At 50.8% G+C, this 24,118-nt stretch overlaps 10 protein-coding genes across 10 annotated transcripts; 5 read left to right on the top strand and 5 right to left on the bottom strand.

Moving 5' to 3' along the window:
* Positions 1-93: 93 nt before the first annotated feature.
* N7458_005496 (pepsin-like aspartic protease) lies at positions 94-1,564 on the top strand (the record flags this gene model as incomplete). The annotated part of the gene is made up of 3 exons (XM_056908878.1): positions 94-495; positions 557-1,429; positions 1,484-1,564. 3 exons carry the CDS (start codon positions 94-96, stop codon positions 1,562-1,564), a joined length of 1,356 nt encoding a protein of 451 aa, XP_056767496.1.
* A 141-nt stretch (positions 1,565-1,705) lies between these two features.
* On the bottom strand, positions 1,706-2,689 carry N7458_005495 (quinone oxidoreductase family protein; the record flags this gene model as incomplete). Its single annotated transcript, XM_056908877.1, has 1 exon — positions 1,706-2,689. The coding sequence occupies one exon, from the start codon at positions 2,687-2,689 to the stop codon at positions 1,706-1,708; it is 984 nt and encodes a 327-aa protein (XP_056767495.1).
* Positions 2,690-2,925: 236 nt separating this feature from the next.
* On the top strand, positions 2,926-4,869 carry N7458_005494 (MFS transporter; the record flags this gene model as incomplete). The annotated part of the gene is made up of 3 exons (XM_056908876.1): positions 2,926-2,985; positions 3,102-4,534; positions 4,587-4,869. 3 exons carry the CDS (start codon positions 2,926-2,928, stop codon positions 4,867-4,869), a joined length of 1,776 nt encoding a protein of 591 aa, XP_056767494.1.
* A 44-nt stretch (positions 4,870-4,913) lies between these two features.
* Positions 4,914-6,497, bottom strand: N7458_005493 (putative C6 transcription factor; the record flags this gene model as incomplete). The annotated part of the gene is made up of 1 exon (XM_056908875.1): positions 4,914-6,497. One exon carries the CDS (start codon positions 6,495-6,497, stop codon positions 4,914-4,916), a length of 1,584 nt encoding a protein of 527 aa, XP_056767493.1.
* Positions 6,498-8,426: 1,929 nt separating this feature from the next.
* On the bottom strand, positions 8,427-9,807 carry N7458_005492 (NAD(P)-dependent alcohol dehydrogenase; the record flags this gene model as incomplete). The annotated part of the gene is made up of 3 exons (XM_056908874.1): positions 8,427-8,579; positions 8,646-9,509; positions 9,604-9,807. The coding sequence occupies 3 exons, from the start codon at positions 9,805-9,807 to the stop codon at positions 8,427-8,429; spliced, it is 1,221 nt and encodes a 406-aa protein (XP_056767492.1).
* Positions 9,808-10,493: 686 nt separating this feature from the next.
* Positions 10,494-11,669, bottom strand: N7458_005491 (RNA methyltransferase, TrmH family; the record flags this gene model as incomplete). The annotated part of the gene is made up of 1 exon (XM_056908873.1): positions 10,494-11,669. The coding sequence occupies one exon, from the start codon at positions 11,667-11,669 to the stop codon at positions 10,494-10,496; it is 1,176 nt and encodes a 391-aa protein (XP_056767491.1).
* A 676-nt stretch (positions 11,670-12,345) lies between these two features.
* Positions 12,346-16,871, top strand: N7458_005490 (uncharacterized protein; the record flags this gene model as incomplete). The annotated part of the gene is made up of 2 exons (XM_056908872.1): positions 12,346-12,681; positions 12,750-16,871. 2 exons carry the CDS (start codon positions 12,346-12,348, stop codon positions 16,869-16,871), a joined length of 4,458 nt encoding a protein of 1,485 aa, XP_056767490.1.
* A 1,945-nt stretch (positions 16,872-18,816) lies between these two features.
* N7458_005489 (uncharacterized protein) lies at positions 18,817-20,682 on the top strand (the record flags this gene model as incomplete). Its single annotated transcript, XM_056908871.1, has 3 exons — positions 18,817-19,248; positions 19,308-19,377; positions 19,439-20,682. The coding sequence occupies 3 exons, from the start codon at positions 18,817-18,819 to the stop codon at positions 20,680-20,682; spliced, it is 1,746 nt and encodes a 581-aa protein (XP_056767489.1).
* A 1,109-nt stretch (positions 20,683-21,791) lies between these two features.
* N7458_005488 (mitochondrial 37S ribosomal protein mS35) lies at positions 21,792-23,016 on the bottom strand (the record flags this gene model as incomplete). Its single annotated transcript, XM_056908870.1, has 2 exons — positions 21,792-22,393; positions 22,458-23,016. The coding sequence occupies 2 exons, from the start codon at positions 23,014-23,016 to the stop codon at positions 21,792-21,794; spliced, it is 1,161 nt and encodes a 386-aa protein (XP_056767488.1).
* Positions 23,017-23,229: 213 nt separating this feature from the next.
* Positions 23,230-23,918, top strand: alg13 (N-acetylglucosaminyldiphosphodolichol N-acetylglucosaminyltransferase catalytic subunit ALG13; the record flags this gene model as incomplete). The annotated part of the gene is made up of 3 exons (XM_056908869.1): positions 23,230-23,539; positions 23,598-23,736; positions 23,798-23,918. The coding sequence occupies 3 exons, from the start codon at positions 23,230-23,232 to the stop codon at positions 23,916-23,918; spliced, it is 570 nt and encodes a 189-aa protein (XP_056767487.1).
* Between the last annotated feature and the right edge of the window lie 200 nt (positions 23,919-24,118).

Here is a 24,118-nt window from a genome sequence, read left to right as displayed (position 1 = left end):
ATCCGGATTCCAGCCAGTCCGTCATAGTTGGCCCATGCCACATCGATCCATTCTGAGTTGAGTATATATAGTCTGTACTGTTTAGTTCCAGCCATGTCAATCGTCAAGTTCCTGAAATCCAAACTGTCGCGCAACCCTTCTCCCACCATGGCTGCCACCAAGATCAAGATCATTCCCAACCCGCACTACCAGAAGTCGGGGACGAAGTCCTATGTGCATTTGATGCGAAAGTATGGCTTCCACCCAACCAAGGAGGGCCCATATACCATCGGCACGGTCATGCGGCAGACTGGTCGCCAGTATACTGACAAGCCTATTGGGGGTCGGGTTCATGCTCGTCAAGTCCTGCAGAAGAAGAGTATCGATACCAATGAGGTTGGAGAGGTTGGAGCCGACGATGTCCAGAATGATTCCATGTATCTGGCGCAGATCGGTATTGGTACACCTGCTCAGAATCTGAATCTTGATTTCGATACTGGCTCGGCGGACCTTTGGGTACGAGAGATAAAGCTTCTCGCACTTTACTAGAGTAAACAGAGACTAACTTGTTACATAGGTCTGGTCCACCAAGCTGCCATCTGCCACTCTGTCTGAGAACAAGAATCACACTGTTTTTGACCCCAGCAAATCGAGCTCCTTCCAGAACAAAGCCGGTTCCACATGGAAGATTTCCTATGGAGACGGATCTTCCGCCTCTGGCACTGTTGGCAACGACGACGTCAACATCGGCGGCGTGGTAGTCAAGGGTCAGGCTATCGAATTAGCAGACACCCTCTCAGCACAGTTTGCCAGTGGCGCCGGCGACGGTCTACTTGGCTTAGCATTTGGTAACATCAACACCGTCAAGCCGGCCGCCGTTAATACACCCGTTGAGAACATGATTACCCAATCAGATATTCCAAAGACTGCAGAGCTATTCACCGCAAAGCTTGGATCTTGGAGGGACACGGATGAGCCGGATAAGGGCGAGTCATTCTACACCTTTGGGTTCATTGATCAGGATACCGTCAAGGCCTCGGGCGAAGATATCTACTACACACCCGTTGACAAGAGCCAGGGTTTCTGGATGTTTGACTCGACATCAGCAACAGTGAATGGCAAATCGATTGCTCGTGCGAGCAACAAGGCTATCGCCGACACTGGTACTACTCTGGCCCTCGTCGATGATAGCACATGCAAGGCGATCTATGATGCGATTGAAGGAGCGTACTACGATACAAACAGCCAGGGCTATATCTACCCGACCAATACCGCTCTGGATAAGCTACCGGTTGTGTCATTTGCGGTTGGTGATAAGCAATTCGTCGTTCAAAAGGAGGACTTGGGCTTTGCGGAGGCCAAATCGGGGTATGTCTATGGTGGTATCCAGAGCCGAGGCTCGATGGATATGGATATCCTCGGTGATACCTTCCTGAAGGGGATCTACGCTGTGAGTTATCTTGCCTTCCTTATTGACTGATTGATGTGTACTAATTCATGTTAGGTATTCGATATTGGTAACACGCGCTTCGGCGCTGTGCAGCGAAAGGAACTTCACCAGAACCTGTCTGCGCCTCCTCAATAGATTAATCTATCTTCGATGTTATCCGTGCTTTTTAGAGTGTTATTCTATTGGCTTCTATCTAATCCTCGGGTCCTCTATCTACACATGCAATATGATGATTCCAATTCTCAAAATAAAGAGCAGTCCACATGATCCGTCTCGTTAAGACATGTTAATGACCATTTTCCGCGTAGGATTCCCGTACCCAGAAGTAATGGCATCTTCAATCCTCACTATGCTGAGCTGAGATTCATCCTGTGCCTTTAGAAGACCCGTCTCGATCCACCCGCTCATCGACCGTAAATATTCCGCCGTCTGTTCGAGCGTACGAGCGGCTGAGTTGCACCCCACAAGCGAAATTTCCTTGCGGTAAGCCTTGAACACGTCAAAGGCCAATTGTTTACTATCTGCTCCTCGGGGAGCTGCGATCCATGCATATCGTCCCTGAAGAGCCAATTGTTCCATCACCGCCGCCATCAAGGCCAAATCTCCCACAGTGTCAATCACAACGTCCACACCATTCCCACCGGTCAGTTTTGAGATAGACTCTTTGATGGAGCCACCAGAGTCCAGGACAATATCAGGGGTTGGGTCTCCACGACGTGCCGCCGTCAAAACCCGTCTGCATCCCATTGCCCTAGCCATCTGCACCACTGCAGACCCTACAGCGCCTCTCGCACCAAGTACAAGGACAACGTCGTCTGCCTTTACTTGCGCGCGCTGCAAACAAATCAAGGCCGTCGTAAATGGGACTCCAACAGTCGCGGCTTGGATGGATGACAGCCGAGATGGCTTCTCGACAAGCGCATTTTCCGGAATCAAGCAGTACTGAGCGTGCGTGCCATCCGTTTCGAACCCGAGACTTGACCCGCTGGTTCCGTAGACGTGTTTCCCAACCCATGACTTTGATTCGGGGTGATCGCTCATGATGTCAATCACAGTTCCGGAGTAATCACGTCCTGGGACACGTGGGAATGTGGTATATGAGAAGCCACCTTGGGCATTCAATCTGTCGGATGGCTGGATGAAGGCATAGTGAATGCGAACGAGGGCGTGACCGAGTTTCAATTGAGGAACAGGCAAATCTTTTATTTTCAATTCTGGAGGGTCACTCGCTGAAGTACGCGTGAGTTCAAGGGCTCTCATGGCGTCAGGTTTCACCTAGGTGAATATCTGAAGGCTGAAGGAGTGATGTGAATCGGAACAAACTATTGATGTCTATTTGGTGGATGTCCACACCATTTTATATCAAGTCACAAATTGTTTGTCTTTGGTCATATGAAAGACCAATCCAATGTAAAAAGCTTATTTGTCCCTTCAAATTGGCTTGTCTGTAACTCTGCGTACAAACAATCGACGTAACTCTCAGTATTTGCGGCAACATGTTCCGAGGATGGCTTCCGGCTCGCGCGGGCCGCGCGGGCCATGCGGAGACCAGCTTGGTTATTAATCACTGATGGACTGATGGTAGTGAGATGAGAGAATAATTCGGAACAGCCCTCGATCTTCGGGGCGATAGACTCATGTCGCATAGCTTGATTAGCTATTTATTCTGCAGAAGTCATCTTCTATTTCAAACGGCCACTCTTCACAATTCCCACGTCCTCAGGTGCTCGCTCTTGAAGCCGACATGGCGGCAAACCATACGATGGGTGAAACAGACCCCAAAGCTGTGAACTATGAGAGAGGTGACTCCATTAGTTACTCACGTAAGTTGAAGCTCAAGCTGAACACCATTGTTGTTGATATAGATCTACCGAATGCCCTTGCCACCACAATAGAGCCCGAGAATACCGCGTTCTCAGTGGCTTCGCCTTCTGCCGATCTAGAAGCCAAAGAGGAAACACTGAATTTTGGCGAGCCCAAGTCATTGATTCACGAAGTCATATTTGTGACCGTCGTCTGCGCCGCACAGCTCATGACTCAAGCCGGGCTTTCACTCTCAATCGCACCGCTCCATATAATTAGTGCTAGCTTCAACAGCACTCCGAAGGACTTGACGTGGGCCTCTGCCGCGTACAGCCTTACAGTCGGAACATTTATCTTCGTATCAGGGAGACTGGGCGATGTGTATGGACACCGATTGTTGTTTATAATAGGCTTCCTGTGGTTTGGGTTATGGTCTATCCTGGGAGGGTTCTCCGTATGGTCAAACCCGATCTTCTTTGACTGTTGCCGTGCCTTCCAGGGAATTGGACCTGCTCTTCTTCTACCGAACAGTGTTGCCATTCTAGGCAGGTCCTATCCACCCGGACGTCGGAAAGGAATGGTATTTTGCCTCTTCGGGGCGGTAGCACCGGGAGGATTCACCTTGGGCGCGGTTTTTTCTTCCTTGCTCGCTGAACGACTATGGTGGCCTTGGGCATACTGGATCATGGGCATTGCATGTTTCATCTTTGCAGTACTTGGATTCCTCGTAATCCCGTATGCACGGCAAGAGAAACCGCATCCCGAACTCTCGAGGCTTGAAAGGTTGGACGTTCGAGGTGCTATTACTGGAGTCAGTGGACTGATATTGATCAACTTCTCATGGAACCAAGCTGCAGTCGTGGGATGGGAGGTTCCTTACACTTATGTCTTGCTCATTGTTGGGATCATGATTATGGGCGTCTTCCTGCTTCTCGAGCGCAAAGCAGCCTATCCTTTGTTACCGCGGTCTGTATTCAAAGGTGAGACCGGATGGGTGCTCGGTTGCCTTGCAGCGGGATGGTCAAGTTTCGGTATCTTGGTGTTCTACTACTACAATATTCTCGAGAATTTGGAGGGAAATACTGGGTTGCTAGTAACCGCCAAGTGGGCTGGTGCTTCTGTGTCTGGAGCGTGTGCTGCTGTGGTGACTGGCTTGCTCCTCGGTCGAGTTCCTGCAAGCATCATCATGTTCATCGCGATGCTGGCATTCTCTGCGGGCCAGGCACTACTGGCATCGATGCCAATAGGCCAGACCTATTGGGCCAACGCTTTCGTGATCATGTTGGTCACGCCATGGGGGATGTAAGTAACCCTGAGCTGCTGCACAGTTTTCCTGCCACTAATAACAGAACAGGGATATGTCCTTTCCATCCGGAATCCTGATTTTGAGTGATGCGATGCCTCAGAAAGATCAAGGTGCAGCCGGTTCACTCGTGAATACGGTCGTGAATTATTCAATCTCGATGGGCCTCGGTTTTGCCGGTACTGTCGAGAGATACGTGAATAACGACGGGAAGGACGTCCTCGAGGGATACCGTGGAGCGACATACATGGGTGTTGGCCTTGCAGGCCTCGGTTCGGTGATTGCAACTTGTTTCATGATTGTGACCTGGAAGGCGTCAAGAGATAAATCTTAGTAGTCTTGATTTAATGATAGACAAGATTCCAGTCTTCTACTACATCATAATGGGAGTTGAAACTCCATGGCCCATAGAGAGTCAAGATCAAAGGAAAATTGATGGTCCAGAGATGGGCTTAGTGCTGAAAGATCCTGAGGTGTTTGGGGTTCCTTCTGAGCGGCAGAAGGGTCTGGCAAAGGAGGTCCAACAACACGTTCTAAGGCCTCCACGCCCTTTCTCTTTTTGTCCAATGATGCTCGAGCAAGCTGTCGGGCGGTCGACAAGGCTTCTCTAGCCAAGTGAGTGTTCAATTGATCCACGACAAATTCCAGACTGTCCATCGTTTCCACGAGCCTTTCACAGCCAGAAGTAGTGTCCATTGCGAGGAGCGCACAGGCAAATTGGAATGTAGTTCCGATGACATTCCACCATGGCTGCCCTTGACTCACCAGCCTTCGGGCCGCGGGCAGTGCTGCCGTGCCGACGGTAATCACGCGGTCGTTGTGCATTTGCTGAGATTTTGAATCCATGATTCTAAGGCGTCGGTATACGCCTAGAGCCAGATCTGCCCTTAGTAGGCGTAGAAAGTCATGGCCGACTGGAGCATTGACTACTTGTTCAAGGGCAGCAGATAGCTCTTCTGCCATCCCAGCCGAGTCGCCAGTTATCTGAGTCACAGGTAGAGCCAGAACAAGGGCACACAACTGATGAGTCAAATCGTCTTCGCGGATTGCTGGTAGAGGTTGTTCAAGAGTCTGGCGGTTCACGGTCATAATTGATCTGCCATACTCGAACGCAATGACGATATGAAGACAAGTGGCTACTTGAGCAGTTCGGATAGCGGTGCTCGAGATCTCCGGACTTGGAGCTACACTTCCCGTCATCTGCGACATGAACTCAGAGGCATGATGTAAGCCAGTTGCTTCAACAAGATGCATGATGGTGCAACTCGTCAGCCAAGCGACATGCGGCCGCCCGGTGCAGCGAATATATATGGCTCGTAGAATCCACGCCGCAATTTGTTCTAGGGAAGGGAAGCGGCTGATTGAACAATCTTCGAGTATTTCTTTTGCATGTAGCATTAACCACATTTCCACGTCCTGGTCTAGATTACCATTGAACAAGGAAGATAAAGCCAGAACTCCACTGACCATAGCCTCGAAAACCATGTCTTGTGGTTGACCGTGCCAGTGTTTCTCACAGAGTGTGTAGAAATGATCCATGTCGAGAAAACCAAAGACGGGGTGAATGGTAGCTTTGTAGACTTCAATCAGACTCCTCGTCGCGTTCCATGAGACTTTCTCCGATATCTTGTGGGTGACCGCACAAGGCGGCTCTTTGCGGATGCCCGAGTGATATGCAAACGAGTGTAGACGCGGCAGCTTTGTCGCCTGAACTTCCAGCCCTACATATAGAGGAAAGGCAATAGACGAGTATCTCCCCACATATCTGGCTTTTGATGGCTCGAGAATACCCGGGAGAATTGACGAGTCCGTATTCTGTTTGGAGGTGGAATGCGGGGACGTCAGTCGTGCCACTTTCTCCTCTGGACGCGATAACGATTCTTCAGAGACTGCTGGCCTCTTTGCGGATAATTTGGAAGATCCACTTTCATATTCGCATTCGTAGTCATATCCTTGGCACATATTGCAAGGAAATTTGCCGTCGCATTTCCTCTTGCGTCGTCTGCAAGGGAGACATGCTTGTCTGGAACGCTGTCGGACTATTCCAGCCATGGGAGAGGTCGCACTTGGCCCAGCTTGATGTGAAGATTGGTTTTGCGTCATTGTCGTTTGGCTAATGTCATTCTGGAATTGATTGGAAAGTTGCAATAGCTGCACTTCTGACGCGAGTTGCGTGGTGTTGGGGATGACTTGGTTGCCTCGGGTGTGAAAATTGTTTGCCTTGGAGCCTGGGGTGTCAATATCTTACTTGCGGCATTGTTGAACATTGGAAAATCTTGAGCCGAATCTTGGAGTTATTAATGGAAATGATATATCACACGGATTTCCAATACTTGAAGACTTTACCATAATTGGCTTTCAGGAAGACTTTCCTTAGGAGACGCGGCCGGATGGTCGAATTTTGGAGTTGGGGACATCTCGAAGTCCAGACTCTGAACTCTTACTAGATGTGAAAGAACTGAAAGGCGTGAAATCATCAATTCTTCCGGTCTAGAAATTTTTGGCTACATTGTGTGACAGTCAGATTTCCCAGCCTCATTATTTCCACTACAGCAGTGCTACCCTCTCAGTATGTACTGTATTCTTTCCCTCCCCCAACAGCGGGAAGCCCGTAGCAATATCGATCAGTTCATTCCTATAGTTTCTTGCCTTCACATTTTTCCTGACCAATCTTTGCGGCCAATTTACAGGCCTCAGTCACCTTATCAGGCATGCTCAAGAATGGAGAACGAGAGCTCGAGCATCGAAAGTGACTGTACTCGCCGAGCAAGCTAGCCATAGACTCCTGAGCTGCCAAAGGAATTGCCTTATCGTTCTCGCAGAAGAGATACATGCAAGGAAGATCGTGCCAAGGCTCCTGTGGGACGCGATCTTCAAACACAGCGCGCGAGGTGTGCACATTCCTAGAACTCCATTTCTCCTGATTTGGCGGGGAGAGGTCATTATAACAAATTTCTGCTGCCTCGTCAGCTCGGCAATAGTCACCCTTTTTGCTATTAGTACTGCGCAAAATTACACATGTAGTGAAGAGGGATGTACTAACATCGAGCTTCATCCATGGTAGCCATTTTCCTCCAAGCATATCCAATAGGCTGGTTCCTGACTTGCCAACAAATGCAGCCATGTATACCAGCATAATTACTCCACCGTTCTTGCCTGCCTTCTGCCTTTCAGCGAAACCCAAACCTTTGACAGCACCGGCTCCAACTATACCACCGTATGAATGAGCCACTACCACAACTTGCTTGCTCTCGTCAGATAATCTCTCGATCTCGTGATGGACAGCCACAGTGTCATCCTTAAGCCCCTTAGTTGGCGGCTAGGATCATGATCGACTCGGAAATAGGTGAGCGAAAGTTTGAGATAGAGTAAAGCTTCCGATACGAATGGTTCTCGCCTCGATCGATGAATCAATCGGGATGATTCTTTGGCCTACTAAGGATTATGTTTCCGAAGTGGGTCACTCCCCACATCCGAAACTTGAGGTTCGCCAGACGGATGAGTTTGTTTTGCGGGGGAGTGAATTCGCAAGTGCGGGGATGGCAACATAGGGTTGTTGTTGCTGGGAAGATAGAGCCTTTATTATGGCTAGATAGTGTCCTAGGTCTATGGTACAGTAAACTACTGTAGGTTTGGAGTCTTTTACATATGCGAAACGTTGCGTTAGGCACTCTATACATGCCCTGTCAACCCGGCCGGTGTTGCACTCCGGGCGTACTTTAACGTCAACTAAAGGAGAATCTTGGGACAAATAGCGGTAATAATTACACAATTGATCAAGTCCCGGTATCGAGTACGAATGGCCAATTGATCTAACGAGTCTCGGCAATAGTCTTCGGCGTTGCTCTGACTCTTGACTCTATTCCTTGCGAGTCTTCGGTTCAAATCTGATCAAAGGTCCGCCCATTTGAGCACCGGCTTGATGACCTTTCCTGAGTGCAGATCTTCCAATGCTTGTTCTAGACAATCTACATCATAGACTTTGGCCAACCTGTCGACTGGGAACTTGCCCTCTTTGTACCAGTTGATCAGTTGCGGCAATAGCTAGAGAAAGAACGCAAGAAACATCAGCTAGGCACAAAATTATCAGTTGCAGAAAAAGCGACTTACCGTGATCGGGTCAGCAGATCCCTCGATGGCACCGACAATACGTTTGCAATTCATCATAAACTCTAGAGGATCGATAGTCAATGATGCTCCAAGCGGAGCAACACCCACGATAGCCAACGTGCCCCCGTGGTCCAACGCTTTGATCGAAGATTGAAGGAGAGGAACCACTCCTGTCGTATCAAGTATTTGATCTACACCATCTGGAAACAAGTCATGTAGACCTTGTGCTAGATCAGAGACCTTCTTTGTGTTCAAAGTGTGTGAGGCCCCTAAGGAAGTAGCTAGCTCCAGCTTCGCATCGACAATATCCACCGCGATAACGGTCTCAACCCCCTGTGCCCGAGCAGCCATCAAAGCTGCCAACCCAACTGCTCCCATACCCAATACGGCGAGTCGGGTTGTAGATGTGGGCTTCAAAACATTCAACACGGTGCCTGCGCCCGTGAGATATCCACATCCTAGCGGAGCCAGCGAGGCCATGTCTGCATCGGTGACCCCAGAAGCCGTGGGACTTTTGACAATTGACGTTTCTGGAACAATTGCAAGCTTGCTCATTGATGATTGTCCAAAGAATTGTCCACGAATACGCTTTCCGTCGGTTGAAGAAATGGGTGAATCTGCAGCGGAAATGCCACGAACGCCACCAAAGTTGATTTCAGTAAAGCGGCGGCAGAATCCAAGTCGTCCTTCCTGGCATGGCGTGCAGCTGCGACAGGTTGTGAAGCTGAGGAATACTCGGTCGCCCTCGCTGAGGCTCTTGTCCTTGACTCCGCTACCAACGCGGCGGACGATACCAGCTCCCTCGTGGCCCAGAACAGCAGGGTAGTCTCCAACGGGAATAGCCCCGTTTTGCACAACAATATCCTGTTGTTGATATGTGAGAACTTGCGAACAAAATGTGCTAATTGACATCATCTCTTTCGTCTAGATTGAAAAGGAATGGAATGAGAGTGCTTACCGTGTGGCATAGCCCAGTATACTTCATCTCGACCAAGACTTCGTTGTCCCGCACTTCGTCCAAAACAACATGTTGCAGGACAAATGGAGATTTTGGCGTCTCAACCACGAATGCCTTCGTGGGGATATGCTTCTGTGGAATCATCGTGCGGTCAGTGTTCGAGGACCAGTCATCGGCTGCTGCTGTGAATGCTGGAGCGGGCATTGTATAGACTTGTACGAGGAAAGAGGGTTAAAATGGGCAACTCAGAATCATGATGCTTTTTGGTAGAGAAATTGCAGTCTCCTTTTATAAGGAGAATCTCGCATGTGATATTTACCACGATCGTCCCAAGGCCAACTTGTGAATTTGTGGGTCTTGTCCCCGCAAAGCCGATCGATTGGTGGGGTTTCCCCACATGAAAGCGACTTCGGGATGGAAATCCGGCAACGCTAGAAGTGTCTCGTGAAGAGCAAACCAAGCGCCCGTGTCGTGCGTAGAGGGCCCTCGTTTCATTTTTGAGACTTGTAATGAGGTCCCGAGGAGTAGGCCCTCATAGCCGTGATTGATTGCCATGCTACAGGGGTCCCAAAGAAATAATCAACCTCTATACAAGCCCCACTCCTTTTCTGCCAGAATTTATATCACTAAGAAACGACCTGATCAACCAGACGATCTTGAAAATCGTATGGGGTAGGCGGAAGAGCACGATGGCAACGTTTGGCTGACCGCCCGATGGACAGGAGGGTGATTTTTTATTTTGTATACTGACACTGCTTTTCCACGCGCGCTTTCACTGATAATCAACGAGTGGTTTTTGTACATTTCCATGAATCGAACAAATCAACAGTAGTATACAATGAGGTATCTTTTTGTACATGCAAGCGAGAAACAATATCGTACAACGGCATTCACCACACTCGGCCGTTGCTCTTCTTGATCGGCTCAGACATCGCAAGCGGGGTTCGCAAGAACATCTCCATCAACAGTGCCGCGGCAACGCTCACATTCAAACTATCAATGCGGGCCGGGTCGGATTCAACACCCAGATGAGCGCTATGACGGGCACCTGGAATGCTGACGATGGAATCCGCATGTGACTTGATGTGTGCATTCAGTCCTGAGGCCTCACTCCCCATCATGATGACACTGGGCGAGTGCATTGTGGGAAGTACCGTTTCGCCATCGGCCATAGCCCGGTCCAGGTAGGTGGCACCGGGGCCAGGTGCATCAGCAGCATAGAACCGCCATCCATTCTCCTTCGAGCGCTTAATGAAATCCACCTCGTTCTGAGCATGCAGCAAAGTCATATTTTCCGCTGCACCGGCGGAAGCCTTGATCGTCACGGGAGATAGAGGAGCGGATTGGCGCCCAGCAAAGATTATCGCATCAATGCCAAGATAATAAGCAGACCGTATGATCGCACCTATGTTACCGGAATCCACCACTCCATCCAACAGCAAGGCCACGGGGTATCGATGGGTTTGTTGGCCTGAAGAGGGATCTGAAGGATGTAGAATCGGGATATGATCATTGGTACCGTTCACTGCAGCCTCCTCCCGCGATTGAGGTGCTAATTCTACCCGAAAGTGGCTCTCGGATATCGCAGGAACAGCATGAAGGCCACGCACAGGGAGTTTAGGCAGAGGCGAGGCCTCAAGGACACATCCATTGTGTGGGCGACCGGCAGACATCTTGTCTAGAAGCCTGTCCCAACCTGCAAAAGCGAGTTTGATATCAATGTTCTTCGAGAGAGCCAGCTTTCGAAGAGCAACTTTAGCAGGACCCAGGTCCTCCCCAGCTCGTTGATAGAGGTATAACTTGTATAGCTTCCGCCTGCCACATCGCAATGCTGCTTCCACGGCGCTCGTACCGTAGATGAATTCAGACGCTGGGCTGGAATAGGGGATCGATTCGGGGACTTTGACGTTTTCCTTGATTCGTTCCGGCATACTCTCTGTCACGTGATGGGCACGGGACCTCGTCTTTGAAGGATTGGTTTCCCCAGAAGATGCCGGTGTGATGTTTCCCTTCGTGTCTCGTTCCCTGGGTCTCCGTTGCCCGCGATCTTGAAGGTCTCGGGGCATTCCTCGAAACTTTCCGCTCCGAACGAACTCATCTCTGTCAAAGTCCATCCTGAATGGCCGTCTACCATCCTTGGCTGCGCGTCCACTTGACGATATCCTGGAATCCTCCCGACTTGACCTTTCTTGGCCACCCTGCGAACTCGGCGCTCTCCCGAATGAGCCAACATTTTGAGACCTGCGAATACCGCGGCCAATAGCTGAATTCAATGAAGCATACCGGACAGAAGTGCCCAGCGAAGGCAACTTAAAGACAGAATGTTGCGCCCAAAAGCTCGTCCTTGGGATATTTGAAAGCATCATCACCTTGATGCTCAAGAGGTTGGTTTTCGAGCGCCCCAAAAACTAACTGTATTACACCGGATTAACGTAAATCCGATTATCGATAACGATCTGCCTTTCCAATCAACGCGTCTTGAGATCTTCGCGTCTCATGTCTTGTCCATCTTCGACCTCCGTTCACTTTCTTGACTTGCTACACCTAATACTCTGGTTCTGCCAAAGTCTCAACGGGCTCATCAGAATCAGCTTCGTTCCCGTTCACTCAAGATCCCTACGAACTCTCTCACATTCACCCAGCTTTCAACTTGGTGATCACTTCGACTGCGTCCGGTGACTGCGTGTGCGGTGCATTGCCTGAGCATCTTGGCTCATCGCACACCGCAGTACCTGTCATCACATGTCTCAACCAGTAGACATGAATTCTCTAGAATCCGATGATCCAGACCCTATGGTTGCGCAGCTGCGGAGCCAGTTGGAGAGCTCGACTCCCGGTCCAGCAACGACAGCCAATGAGTCTAGGTCTCAACACCACATCAAAGAGGTTCAGCAGCTTCAAGAGCCTGAACCTATGAAGTCTTACAACATTGAGATCCGTGTCCCCATAGTCGACAATCCTGGCGACTATGAATATCTTCCGGGCCACTTCGAGGTCCGATGCATTCTGCGAGTCGACTCGAGTAACCCCGAGAGGCCGCTGTACACTGTCCGACTGGCCAGTGGAGAACGCGCAACTGTCAGAACAACCCCTTCTTATATCAAACATTGAATGTTTATTTCTAATATTGAGTATTCTCTTCACAGATGTCACGCGATACATTTATGAGTCTCGACAATAGTGCTCAAGCTCTGGACCATTTCGTTCCGGAGTCGGAATCGGACGATGAGCTCATGACGGTGGGATATGGATCTCGCTCACGCAATTTATTCGGCGAGGATGGGGCAGGATATGGAAAGCGGGCTCGCGCGGCTGGACGAAATTCTCGGCCACGGCGCCATGCATCCGCGCGTGGTAGTTTCGCCTCGTTCTATCAAATCCCAGAATCCTCCAGCTCCGACGAAGATGAGGATGAGTCAAGCGACAAGGTCAACGAACGTTACCCCAAAAGACACCGTCGGTCAACCCGAGTAAGCAGAAGAGCTGTCTTATCATCCGATGAGGAGGAGGATTCCTCTTCTCTAGAAGTGCCGACTCGTGCTTCCACTCGTACCCGGAAGACTGTTCGGAATAACCTTCGAGAGCGGTTAGAAGATGACCTGTCGGAAGCAGAGAGTGACGTGCCTAAACGACAAAAGTACTCCGGGGCTCGAGAAGCATTTCCTGAACTTCCGCGGGATGACGAATTCCGACTGCGACACTTCGCATCCTGCGCTTCCTGCAACTTCTATGAAGATGATGACGTCAAAGGATCCCTTGTCTTCTGCCAGGGTTGCAGCTCATCGTTTCATCAACAATGCCTTGGTCCGCGCAGCAGCCGAGAGCATCTTGTCACAAAGATTGACGAGGGGTACTTCATTCTGCAGTGCCGCCGATGCCTTGGGAGCGCGCACAGCAAACATGATGTATCCCCTCATTTGGGCCGGTGTACCGTTTGCATGGAAGATGGCGTAATGTCTCACCCACTGAGGGAGCGTCTTACCTCGAAGGAAGAACAACAGCAACGCGTGGAAAATGGCGGTACAGATCCGGTCACCCATGTTGACATGGCTCGCATTAACAATATCGACGATGTCCTCTTCCGGTGCGCAAGATGCCAGCGGGCTTTCCATTTTGCGCATCTCGCGGCAGACCCCTCCCAGGATCTCTCCGAGGTGATCTCCCACTACACGACTCATTGGCAGTGCCAAGATTGCTCTGATTCCCCTGGTGATATCGAAGCTCTAGTTGCCTGGCGTCTCGTGAACCCGCCCACCAAAGCTTCGAGACTTCCTCTAGCCGAGCTCATCCCCGAGGTGGAAAAGGAGTACCTCGTTAAGTGGAAGCACAAGTCATACTTCCGCACCACCTGGATGCCTGGAGACTGGGTCTGGGGTATCAGCAATGCCGCCATGCGTCGAGCGTTTTTCAATTCGCCCAAGGCCCGAAAGCCAATTTGGACCACCAAGGAGGCGATTCCGGAAGAGAATCTCCGAGTCGACATTGTCTTTGATGTGACCTTTGCCGATGACACCGATCCCGATGACCTGACCAATCCTGAGCTTGTCAAAGAGGCGTTTGTCAAATACAAGGGCTTGAATTATGAGGACTCGGTCTGGGAATCGCCCCCGGACCCCAAGGAGACTGGTCGCTGGGAGGACTTCAAGCTGGCGTTCAATGACTGGCTACATCGTGATACTATTGACCCGCCAAATCGACATGACCTTAAGAATCATCTATCCGTTGTTCGACGCCTAAACTTCGAAAGAGATCTGGTCCTCGACACGCAACCAGAGCTGATCACTGGTGGCCAGCTTATGGATTACCAGCTGGACGGTGTGAACTGGCTGTACTACATGTTCATGAAACAGAAAAACGCCATCTTAGCCGACGACATGGGTCTGGGTAAGACTGTTCAGGTGATTTCGTTGTTTGCAACGTTGATCGAGAAGCATCGATGCTGGCCATTCCTTGTCGTCGCTCCAAACTCAACGGTCCCCAACTGGCGACGCGAGATCAAGACTTGGGCACCCGGAATCCGGGTTGTCACCTACTTTGGCTCGGCGTTCTCGCGTCAAATGGCCAACGACTATGAAATGTTCCCTCAGCGCAGCAAAGCTCTCCGGTGTCATGTCGCGATTGCCTCGTACGAGAGTATGGTCGACGAGGAGGCCAAGAGAGTTCTTAACAGGATTCATTGGGCAGGACTGGTTGTCGATGAAGGACAGCGCCTCAAGAATGACAAGTCGCAACTTTATGAACGACTTTGTCGTATGAAATTCGACTTCAAAGCGCTTCTTACCGGCACGCCTCTGCAGAACAATATCCGAGAGTTGTTCAACTTGATCCAATTCCTTGATCCGGATAAGGATGCTGACGAGTTGGAGGAGCAATACGGCAACCTCACAGCGGAGAACATTCGATCACTTCACGACATGATCCGCCCATTCTTCCTTCGTCGGACTAAAGCAGAAGTTCTGCCTTTCCTCCCACCTATGGTACAGATCATCATCCCAGTCTCGATGTCTGTCGTGCAAAAGAAGTTGTACAAGTCGATCCTGGGAAAGAACCCGCAGTTGATTCAGGCCATTTGCAAGAAGCAGACTGGCCAGCTGAAGAAGACTGAAAAGCACAATTTGAACAACATCCTCGTGCAACTCCGCAAGTGCCTTTGTCATCCTTTCATCTACAACAGGGCCATCGAGGAACAGACAAATGACCCGGTTGTGGCTTTCCAGCGCATGGTTGAGGCTTCGGGGAAGCTCAAGTTGCTCAACATCATGCTCCCGAAACTGAAAGAGCGGGGGCATAGGGTTCTGATCTTTAGCCAGTTCCTGGAGAATCTTGACATCGTTGAAGACTTCCTCACTGGTCTTGAGCTTCGCTATTGTCGACTGGATGGAAAGTTGACTGCTCGGCAGAAGCAGCAACAGATTGATGCATTCAATGATCCCAGCTCCCCGTTCTTCGCTTTCTTGCTGTCAACTCGATCAGGCGGCGTTGGTATCAACCTTGCCACTGCCGACACCGTCATTATCATGGACCCGGACTTCAACCCAAAGCAAGACATGCAAGCTCTTTCTCGTGCCCATCGAATCGGCCAGAAGAACACTGTTCTGGTCTTCCACCTGACCACTCGGGCCTCGGTAGAAGAGAAGATCATGCAGAAGGGTAAGAAGAAGTTGGCCCTGGACCATGTCCTGATTGAGCGGATGGAAGCCAGTGAAGATGAAGAGGATCTAGAGTCTATCCTCAGACACGGCGCCCAGGCTTTGTTCAATGACTATGATTCGCCGGACATTCATTACGATTCAGAGTCTATCAACAAGCTGCTCGACCGCAGCCAGGTGGAGAAAGCCGAGCAAATTGCTTCGGATACTCCAGCTTCTACGGAGCAGCCGCAATTCAGCTTCGCACGTGTGTGGCAGAACGATCGTGGCACTCTTGAGGAAGTCACTGAAAGTGAGGACACTCCTGTTGATGCCACTGTCTGGGAGGAAATTCTTCGCGAGCGGGAGCGTGACGCAAGAGAGGAAGAATTCAGAAAAGCAGAGGGACTTGGACGCGGCAAGCGGAAGCGAGCCACCGTGAATTACCAAACGCTCCGCGAGGACGATGATGCCGTTGATCCTGACCTGATGATGTCCTCCCCGGTCAAAGCTCGTAAGACAGGCGACAGTGACGTCGAGTTTCAGGGAGTCGATGAACTCGAAGAAAGTGACTTTGCAGGGGATGCAGATGCTGTTCAGGACACAGCCGATATTCAAGAGACCCTGCCTCCTCAGCGATTGAAGACTGCTCCTTTCCAGCGTGTCCAGTCCCCACCACCTCAACCAACTTTTGGCTTGGATGGCACTTCGGATCTCCTGCCCCCTCAGTGCATTGCATGCAATCAGCACCACTTTCTCGGCCTTTGCCGCCTGAAGCAAGCAGGCCTCGAACATTGCCCGCTGTGCGGCCTCGCGCACTTTGGCGGAAGACGTGCATGCTCGCACTTCCATTCTGAAACCCAAGTTCGTCGCATGTTGGAGGCCTTGCGGCAGAGCACTGAAGACCGACAGCTTGTTTCTGCAGCTAAGAAATACTTGAGGGGTGTTCTCGGCCACCTTCAGGCTGCCAACAATAAGGCAAGGTCGGCCATGATTGATCTCAGCTCGGACAACCCGGCCCTAACGACTACCTCCCAGGCCCCGACTGGCGACGCCGCTCCTTCTGATATTACTAGCTGCAATCCTGAGTCGTATCAAAATCCATACGCTCCTTTTTCCATGCATACACAAGGCCCATGAAATCCAGCCAATCGATGACTGCCCTGACGAAACATCTTCACAGTCGACATTCTTACGCATATGGCTAGCATCGCTGTCTTTCCAGCATCAACGGGATCAGAATCATCTTCCGTTTTCACTCTCCTTTTCCATTTCTTTTCGGGCGATTTCGTCCAGACCAAAAGCTGCATGGCCGCTCCTGGGTTCAATTTGGTTTCCTTTCTTAACCTTTCCTCATGAGCGATGATTGAAGATACCCCCTTAGTTGTTAGATTAGAACTGCATGAACAATTCAGTATGCTTTAGCATACGTTATTCAGTGTCTTCCATTCTTCCGTAGTCGATGCCATTTTCAGTAAGGCCTATTTGCATCCATGGGCCTCGCAGGTAGTCTTCCATAGTTCAACCTAGGATACAAGAGCAAGACAACATATACCCTGGTAGATGACCCACTACTGAAACCCAGGTCTTCCGCTACGTTGGTAAGCCAATGAATGTTTTGATCCTCCACCAGGCATGATATATCCATTTACGGTCCTTCACGATTGAACTCGACTGGAAACCATATTTATAGTATTGAACACCAAGATACCAGTACTTCCTCATAGAGAGCCATGTAGAGGTCAACCTGGTAGCCGAGCAGTATCCAACCATAACGCCCTCATGGCTGTTGGGTGTGCAGCCCTCGATCCGCTTCGTTGAAAAGGACGTCATCGTAGACTTGGGTGCTCTATGGTGTGACGTGTTGCATCGCCATGAGATGGCAATGGTTGGTATGGAATCATTGTGGGTGTATTGTGTCCATCCTTGTCAATGGTCATCATAACCCGGTGGTCGTCGTGGATGTGTCATTTCTTGGTCTGGGAGGAAACAGCCATGTTAGTATTGGTTCATACATAGAACAACAGGACATGCTAAACAGGGGGTCCACCTAGCATCACTGAAGACTTGACGGAGGCGAGACGTTGGCAAAAGTGGAACGACGATTCGCGCAGGGCATAGAGAAAGATGCCTTGTTTCCCTTGAGCCGAAAGGATGACCTGCAGGTAACAATAGCTTTCAAAGAGTGCCTGAGATCTGGACAATGAACCCTTGTGGTATTTGAAGCAGCATATCTAGTAGAGAAAGTCCGCTTTGTTGCAAAGAAATTAGAAGTTAGGATTGCCATCTGGGCTAGGGACTTGCTGCAGCCAACCGATGCAGGGCTGCTCGGTGCCTGTCGATGATTCGCCCAGATGTCTGCCTTTGGAAACGTGGAGGAATACCAAGGCAGCATATAATACCAAGGCAACGACACCCCCTTGGCTACTTATGGTAAGTTCCGGATATCTCGTGGGGGGCTTGCCTATCCCCACTGTAAGGCAACGCTCCCACGTCCTGATTTGGCAATGCACAAATAAGCTTATTCGACCATCCACAGGCACCGTATATTGTAGATTAACAGAAGCTACGCATAGAATCTCATTCCATAGCTCTATTGTATTCTAGACAATGGTCTCGTAGATGGTCAAGTGGTCAAGTGATACTCAATATAACCCATTGTCTGCCTGTTGTCTGCAAATATCAAAGGTAATATCAAAGGTGGTGGGATGAAACGGAACCTCTTTGATAGCCATGGAATTTCCTGGAAAACAAATGGGTTGTCTGCCTTCAAAAGAGCCAAGGCAGCGCTCGCTTGATTGCTTGCCTGGAGGCTTTTGCCTGGTCAGTTTGCTTTCCTCCGAATTCCTGGGCCCTCCGCCGTCGTCCTCCCTCCTCCTGCACCAGCTACTTATTCTTCCTTCTTCTCCCTCCTCCTCCTCTTCCTCTTCTTTTCATCCTTCACCCTCTCCCAACTTTCTGTTCCTCAACCCAACCTCCACTTGTTCACCCACCCACTGTCACACTCTTGTTCCATAACTCTTGTTCCATACACCTTCACATATCAAGCTTCACTTCAACTTCGACAGCCTGAGTAGCATCCACGATGAGCTCTCAGGTTCGTCCTGCGTTCTTCTGCAGCCGCCCCAACGGGTTGCTGACTCCCCTCATTGCTCTCGACGACCTTCCTGCTGGGGTCAACGTCCGCGGTGTTTCTCGTACCCTGACTCCCAGTGATACCCAGGGCATGATTAGCTGTGGTGCCGCTGAGCCTCGTTCTGAGCCATGGACTCTCGATGGTGCTCCCCAGACTGGCCGTGTTGCCATCACCAGTAATGAAGACCTCGCTGAACTGGAGGGCCTTCTAATGAAAATCCTGGCCGACGACAATGTCTCCACTCATCTTCGCATGGCCATCAAGGGCGTTCTGTATGGTGGCCTTGATGCTGCTTACCACCCTGGTGCCCCCACCAAGGCTGTCACTGGCCGTCGTTCAAACTCACCCACCTACTACGGTCATGCTGGCCACGGCAAGCACGTAAGTGACTTTCATCGGACTTCTCTCACTTGGACTCTCACTGATTGAACCTCACACAGGGTTTCAACACCAAGAAGGAGTTCTGCTCTTACTGGATTCGTCACGGCGAGTGTGACTACCAGCAGCAGGGTTCGTGATATATTGACCATTCCCTCACCTTGGACCATGATACTAACCAACTGGTTTGCAGGTTGCCTGTACAAGCACGAAATGCCAACTGATATCTTCATGTTGGAGAAGCTTGGTCTTCGTGACATTCCCCGCTGGTACCGCGAGAAGTTCAACGTCCCTAGTCTGCTGCAGGTAAACTATGGCAACAACAACCGTGGACAGCAGCCCCAGACAGTCATCGACCAGCCTCAGCACAAGGCCATTCAGTTTCAGTCCGCTGCCAACAGTGTGAACAATGCCGGCCTAGCTGCTCACGCCGGTCCATCTGCCAATACTGGCACCGCTGCCAACGCTGGCCCCTCTGGTCACAACGCCAATGGCAATGCCAACGCCGGTAAGAAGAACAACACCGGCAATGGAAATGGCAACCAGCACGGCCAGGCTCACTCTCGTGGTGGCCGCTACAAATCTCCCCGTGGTGCTGGCTTTGCAGGCGGTAACAAGGGTCGCATCAACAACGGTGGAAAGGCTGGTGACCGCAATGGAGTGACTCCCCCTCCACCAACCACCAGCGGCAATGGTACGCCCGGCACTGCATCTCCTGGTCCCAGCAATGTCGCCTCCTCCGGCATTAGCCCTCGCATGACCCCTGGCATTAGCCCCGGCACTCAGCAGAGTCTCCTGGCTAGCCCTATTGTTGGTCCATCGGCCGTCCCCATTTCCCTGATCGATCCTCAGGGTCAGCACCTCCTCGATAAGGAAGGTATGGCTCGCCGAAAGTCCCTTGCTGAGCGTATGCGAGAGCTGACTATGGAAGATGTCTACGGTGGCCCATCTGCGGGAAAACAACTGCCCGTCAAAGACTTCTTCCGTACCAAGTCCCGCTTCCAGTTCGGTGCTGATGGCGGCGAGAAGAAAATCGGAATCATGCCCCCGGGCACTGTCTTCAATCCGTACGCTGGTCTTGAAAAGTTCGACGATCACAACGCTGCCACTTCTGCGGCCCCTGCTTCGCCACTGAGTGAGCTCGTCGCTACTTCTGAGCCCATTGACCCCAACGAGCCCCTGGTCAACTGGGGTCCCATTGGTGAGCCCGTTCGGCACCCTTCTACGTTTATGAACTGGTTTGGGGAGATGGGTCTGCGCCCTTTCAACCCGTATGCTTATGGTTATCCTGAGAGTACTGCTCTCAAGAACCGGTCCTTCAACGCCGTGGACCGTCCTATTTTTGACCCCTATGCTTATGGGTATCCTTTCAGCAGCACCTCCAAGATGGCCCCCGTCAGTGCCCAGGCTGCTCAGCCCGGCATGGACCGTTACTAGATGTGTACAGATCTTACTCTGAGTCTCTGGACATACTGGACATACTGCATGTGACCATACGAATGAGCTTAGACCTGATCTTGTGCCATGGAACGAATACTTACGACGACTATTTTGTTCAACCTAGGCATTGCCATGTTTTCCGATCTGTGATATGCCTACATTGCCAACTGAAGTTCCCCGATTGGTATGATATACCTGAAGTCAACAGGCAACTTGAACATACACGACAACCAATCCTCGCTCGACGCTGTTTCTGATGTGTGGGCACCATTTGAGGAATGAATGGACCATCTGAATGACGATCTAATGCGCGGATACAACTGACACGAATCTCACGACCATGAACGATATGAGAAGCGATGGTGTTCGTTGGGAGTTGATCGGTTTTGTGTTTCTTTTTTGCCCTTTGCCTATGATTTTTGTTATTTCGGTCTTGATCTTCTGTTCTGTGGTGGTCTTCGTTCTTTCTGTTCCTAATTTCGAAATGTTGGGGAACTGGTCTTGGACCCTTCGGGGTCGCGAGATGTACTCTTCATGCCGAGTCCGAACGGAACGAGCGTGGGCGAAAGGTTAGACGGAGGGTGGGTCTAGACGACCAACTGGACGACTCCTTGAGGACCCCTTCGGGCCTTCGGAATTATCCATGATGGATGTCGGCTTACTCACTGTCTTTCTTAGTAGCGGCCATATGCAGGTTCCATGAAATATTTTTATTTTTATCCGTTTTCCATTCCAAGCGATCAGTAGCTGGTAGTTGTAGGTTGAATTAAGCTTAGCATCCCTGTGCATGACGTGGACTTGAGATCCCGTGATTACTTGCACGATGATTGGCTACATCCACAAAGATACTGAGCCGAGACTCCGTAACCCGCTACAGATCATACTGTACAAAATCTATCACCATCAAGCATTGGAAAATTGGCAGCGAGGCGCCGGTACTTTAAACAAAAGAGAAGTGGCTATAGTACATTGAGAAAAACAAACAAGGCCGATTAGACCTCCTAGAATATGCGCCCGCGCCTCGCAAATGTCTGATCGCAGTTTTGTCTTACACCCAAAGAAAGAGACCATGCAAAGCATAACTATACATTGCCAATCAACGTCCCTTACCGACGAACTGGCCTCTTCGATGGACGGGCCCCCACCTTGACAGCAACCTTCTCCCGTTCCTCCGCGGCGCGAGCCTTCAGAGCCGGGTTCAGCTCAGGAAGGGCCAGCACGGCTTCAGATACAATCTGGTTGCCGTCCACAATCGATTCCCGTGAAGATTGAGCAGTGAGCCTCTCCTTACGACGAGCAGCCAATTGTTGCCGGCGCTCGTTGGTCATGTTCCAGGACTCGGGGAATTGAGGGCGGAACTTGGGCTTATGGTGGCGCAAGTCGAGAGGAATATCGGCGAAGGAGTCGCCCTTCTTGGCTTCTTGGATCAGTGTGTTGACAACATCGGCCAGATAGCGCTTGTTCTGGGCGCGAGATCCGAATTGCTCGGCAGACATCTTGACAATGTCGGTCTGGGGGTTGTACCGAGGGCCAACCAGCTTCAGGAAAGTCTGGCGCTGGGTCTCCGTGAGGTACTTGGGAGTCAGATCACGGGATGCAATCTCCACGACGACCTTTGGTTCGGCCGGGTGCTGTTCACCCATGTATGTAGTGTAGCGGAAGCGGAGGATGTGCGTCTCGGGGGGTAGCGTGAAGGGCTTAGCGAGCTCTAGAGAAAAAGTCGTCGTTAGCAAGTCCCCAAGAAGCTAGAAAGTAATATAGAGATCCCTTACTGCTCAGCATTGGCATGTCCCATGCCGCAATGCGGGCGTACTCTCTCATTTCCCGGTGCAATTCCATCTCCGCATGGGCCATTGAAGTAATCTCATCGTCTTGAATATCTTCGTCACCGTCCTCCACCTGAGCCATGTCATCTCCATCATCCTCAGCCCAGAAACCCCGGATCTTAGGTCGATTATCCTCAAAACGAATATCCACTTGCTTGTCGATCTGGTCAACACTCTTTTGGATCTCCGCAAAGGCCGCGGCGCGCTTCTCCAGATCATTGAAATCGGCCACAATGCGTTGGTTCTCGGCATCAAAGGCTGCCCGCTCTTCCGGTGACAACATATCGTACATGGATCTCTCTTCCTTGGTCAGGAGGTCGGGCGAATATTCAGGTGCAGGTGGATAGTCCTCCGCTTTAAGTTCCTTCGGGGGCGGAGGGATGACGGGGTCCTCTGCCACGAATCGGAATGGCGAGACGGAAAAAGACCGTGTAGGAAGTAGCCCTGGCCCCCGATGGGCCAGGACTCGAGCTGAGCGAGTCAATGACCGAGCAACACAAGCCATTGTAGCGGGCGTGGATCTGCGCGGATGCTTTGGCGGAAGTACCTTTTTTCGATGTTTTCCAGTCTCCAGAGTCCGATCCACGCTAGTCCTGTTCGAGCCAAACACGTGATCTGTTTCATCAACAACAGCGACAGCGACACTCAAGATGATCCGACCTTCATCACTTCCTCGGCGTCATTGTCATCCTTCAAAAATACACCTCCAACTCTCAAAATGGCTGTTAAGCTCTGTTTTGTCACTGTTGGGGCTACGGCGTCATTCGAGAAGCTCGTCCAAGCGGTCCTGCATGAGTCGTTCTTGGCGGAACTGGAGAAGCACAAGTTCACCCGTCTCTTGATCCAGTACGGCAAAGGTGGCCAGCACATCTTCGACGCCTACCGTGCCGAATATGAGAGCGGTAGTATTGACCATGGTGTGGAGATTGGGGGTTTCGAACTTCGCCCAAACATGACCCCATATCTGCGCATGGTCCAAGATGACCCCGCCAACTTCCAGGAGCTCGGGATGGTGATCAGCCATGCCGGTGAGTAACGTGTTCTGCTCCCTGGGGTTTTATGTCATGAAAACTGATTGTTGGACAGGTACTGGCTCAATCTTGGACGCTCTTCGTGCAGGGGTGCCTCTCGTTGTGGTTCCGAACCCTGATCTCGCCGACAACCACCAACAGGAGCTTGCCGATGAACTGGCCGGTCAGGGATACGCAATCATCGGTAGTCTCGAGTAAGTCCTGTCTTCTCACTCTTATATGAAAGATTGTTGTGGTATCTGACAATTCATTCAGTGATATTCCTGGCACTGTTGGTCAAGCAGTCAAGCAGGGGAAGCAGGCGCCTTTCTTCCGGCGTGGCCACGGGGATCGCTCGACCGTACCCTTGACCGATGAGCTATCGTGGGTGGACTGAAGTTGTTGTGTTGTGGTGTTTGTGTTAGAGTATACATGCATATTGGCATCACCATAACCAACTATCAATGAGGTACAGTGCTCTCTGCTCTAGATTGATGATGAGACATCACCTTACAGTGATAGTTGCTGACATTATACTCATGAGAAGTGATTTGTCCTTTTCGGTCAAGCACTTGCAGTATTCGGAACTTCCTGTAC

This window comes from Penicillium daleae, assembly GCF_028827525.1.
Source record: "Penicillium daleae strain IBT 16125 chromosome Unknown utg000005l_segment0_segment0, whole genome shotgun sequence".
In the NCBI taxonomy this organism is placed as follows: Eukaryota; Fungi; Ascomycota; class Eurotiomycetes; order Eurotiales; family Aspergillaceae; genus Penicillium; species Penicillium daleae.
Note: the sequence above shows the minus strand (reverse complement) of the source record. Positions and strands in the feature narration are given on the sequence as shown.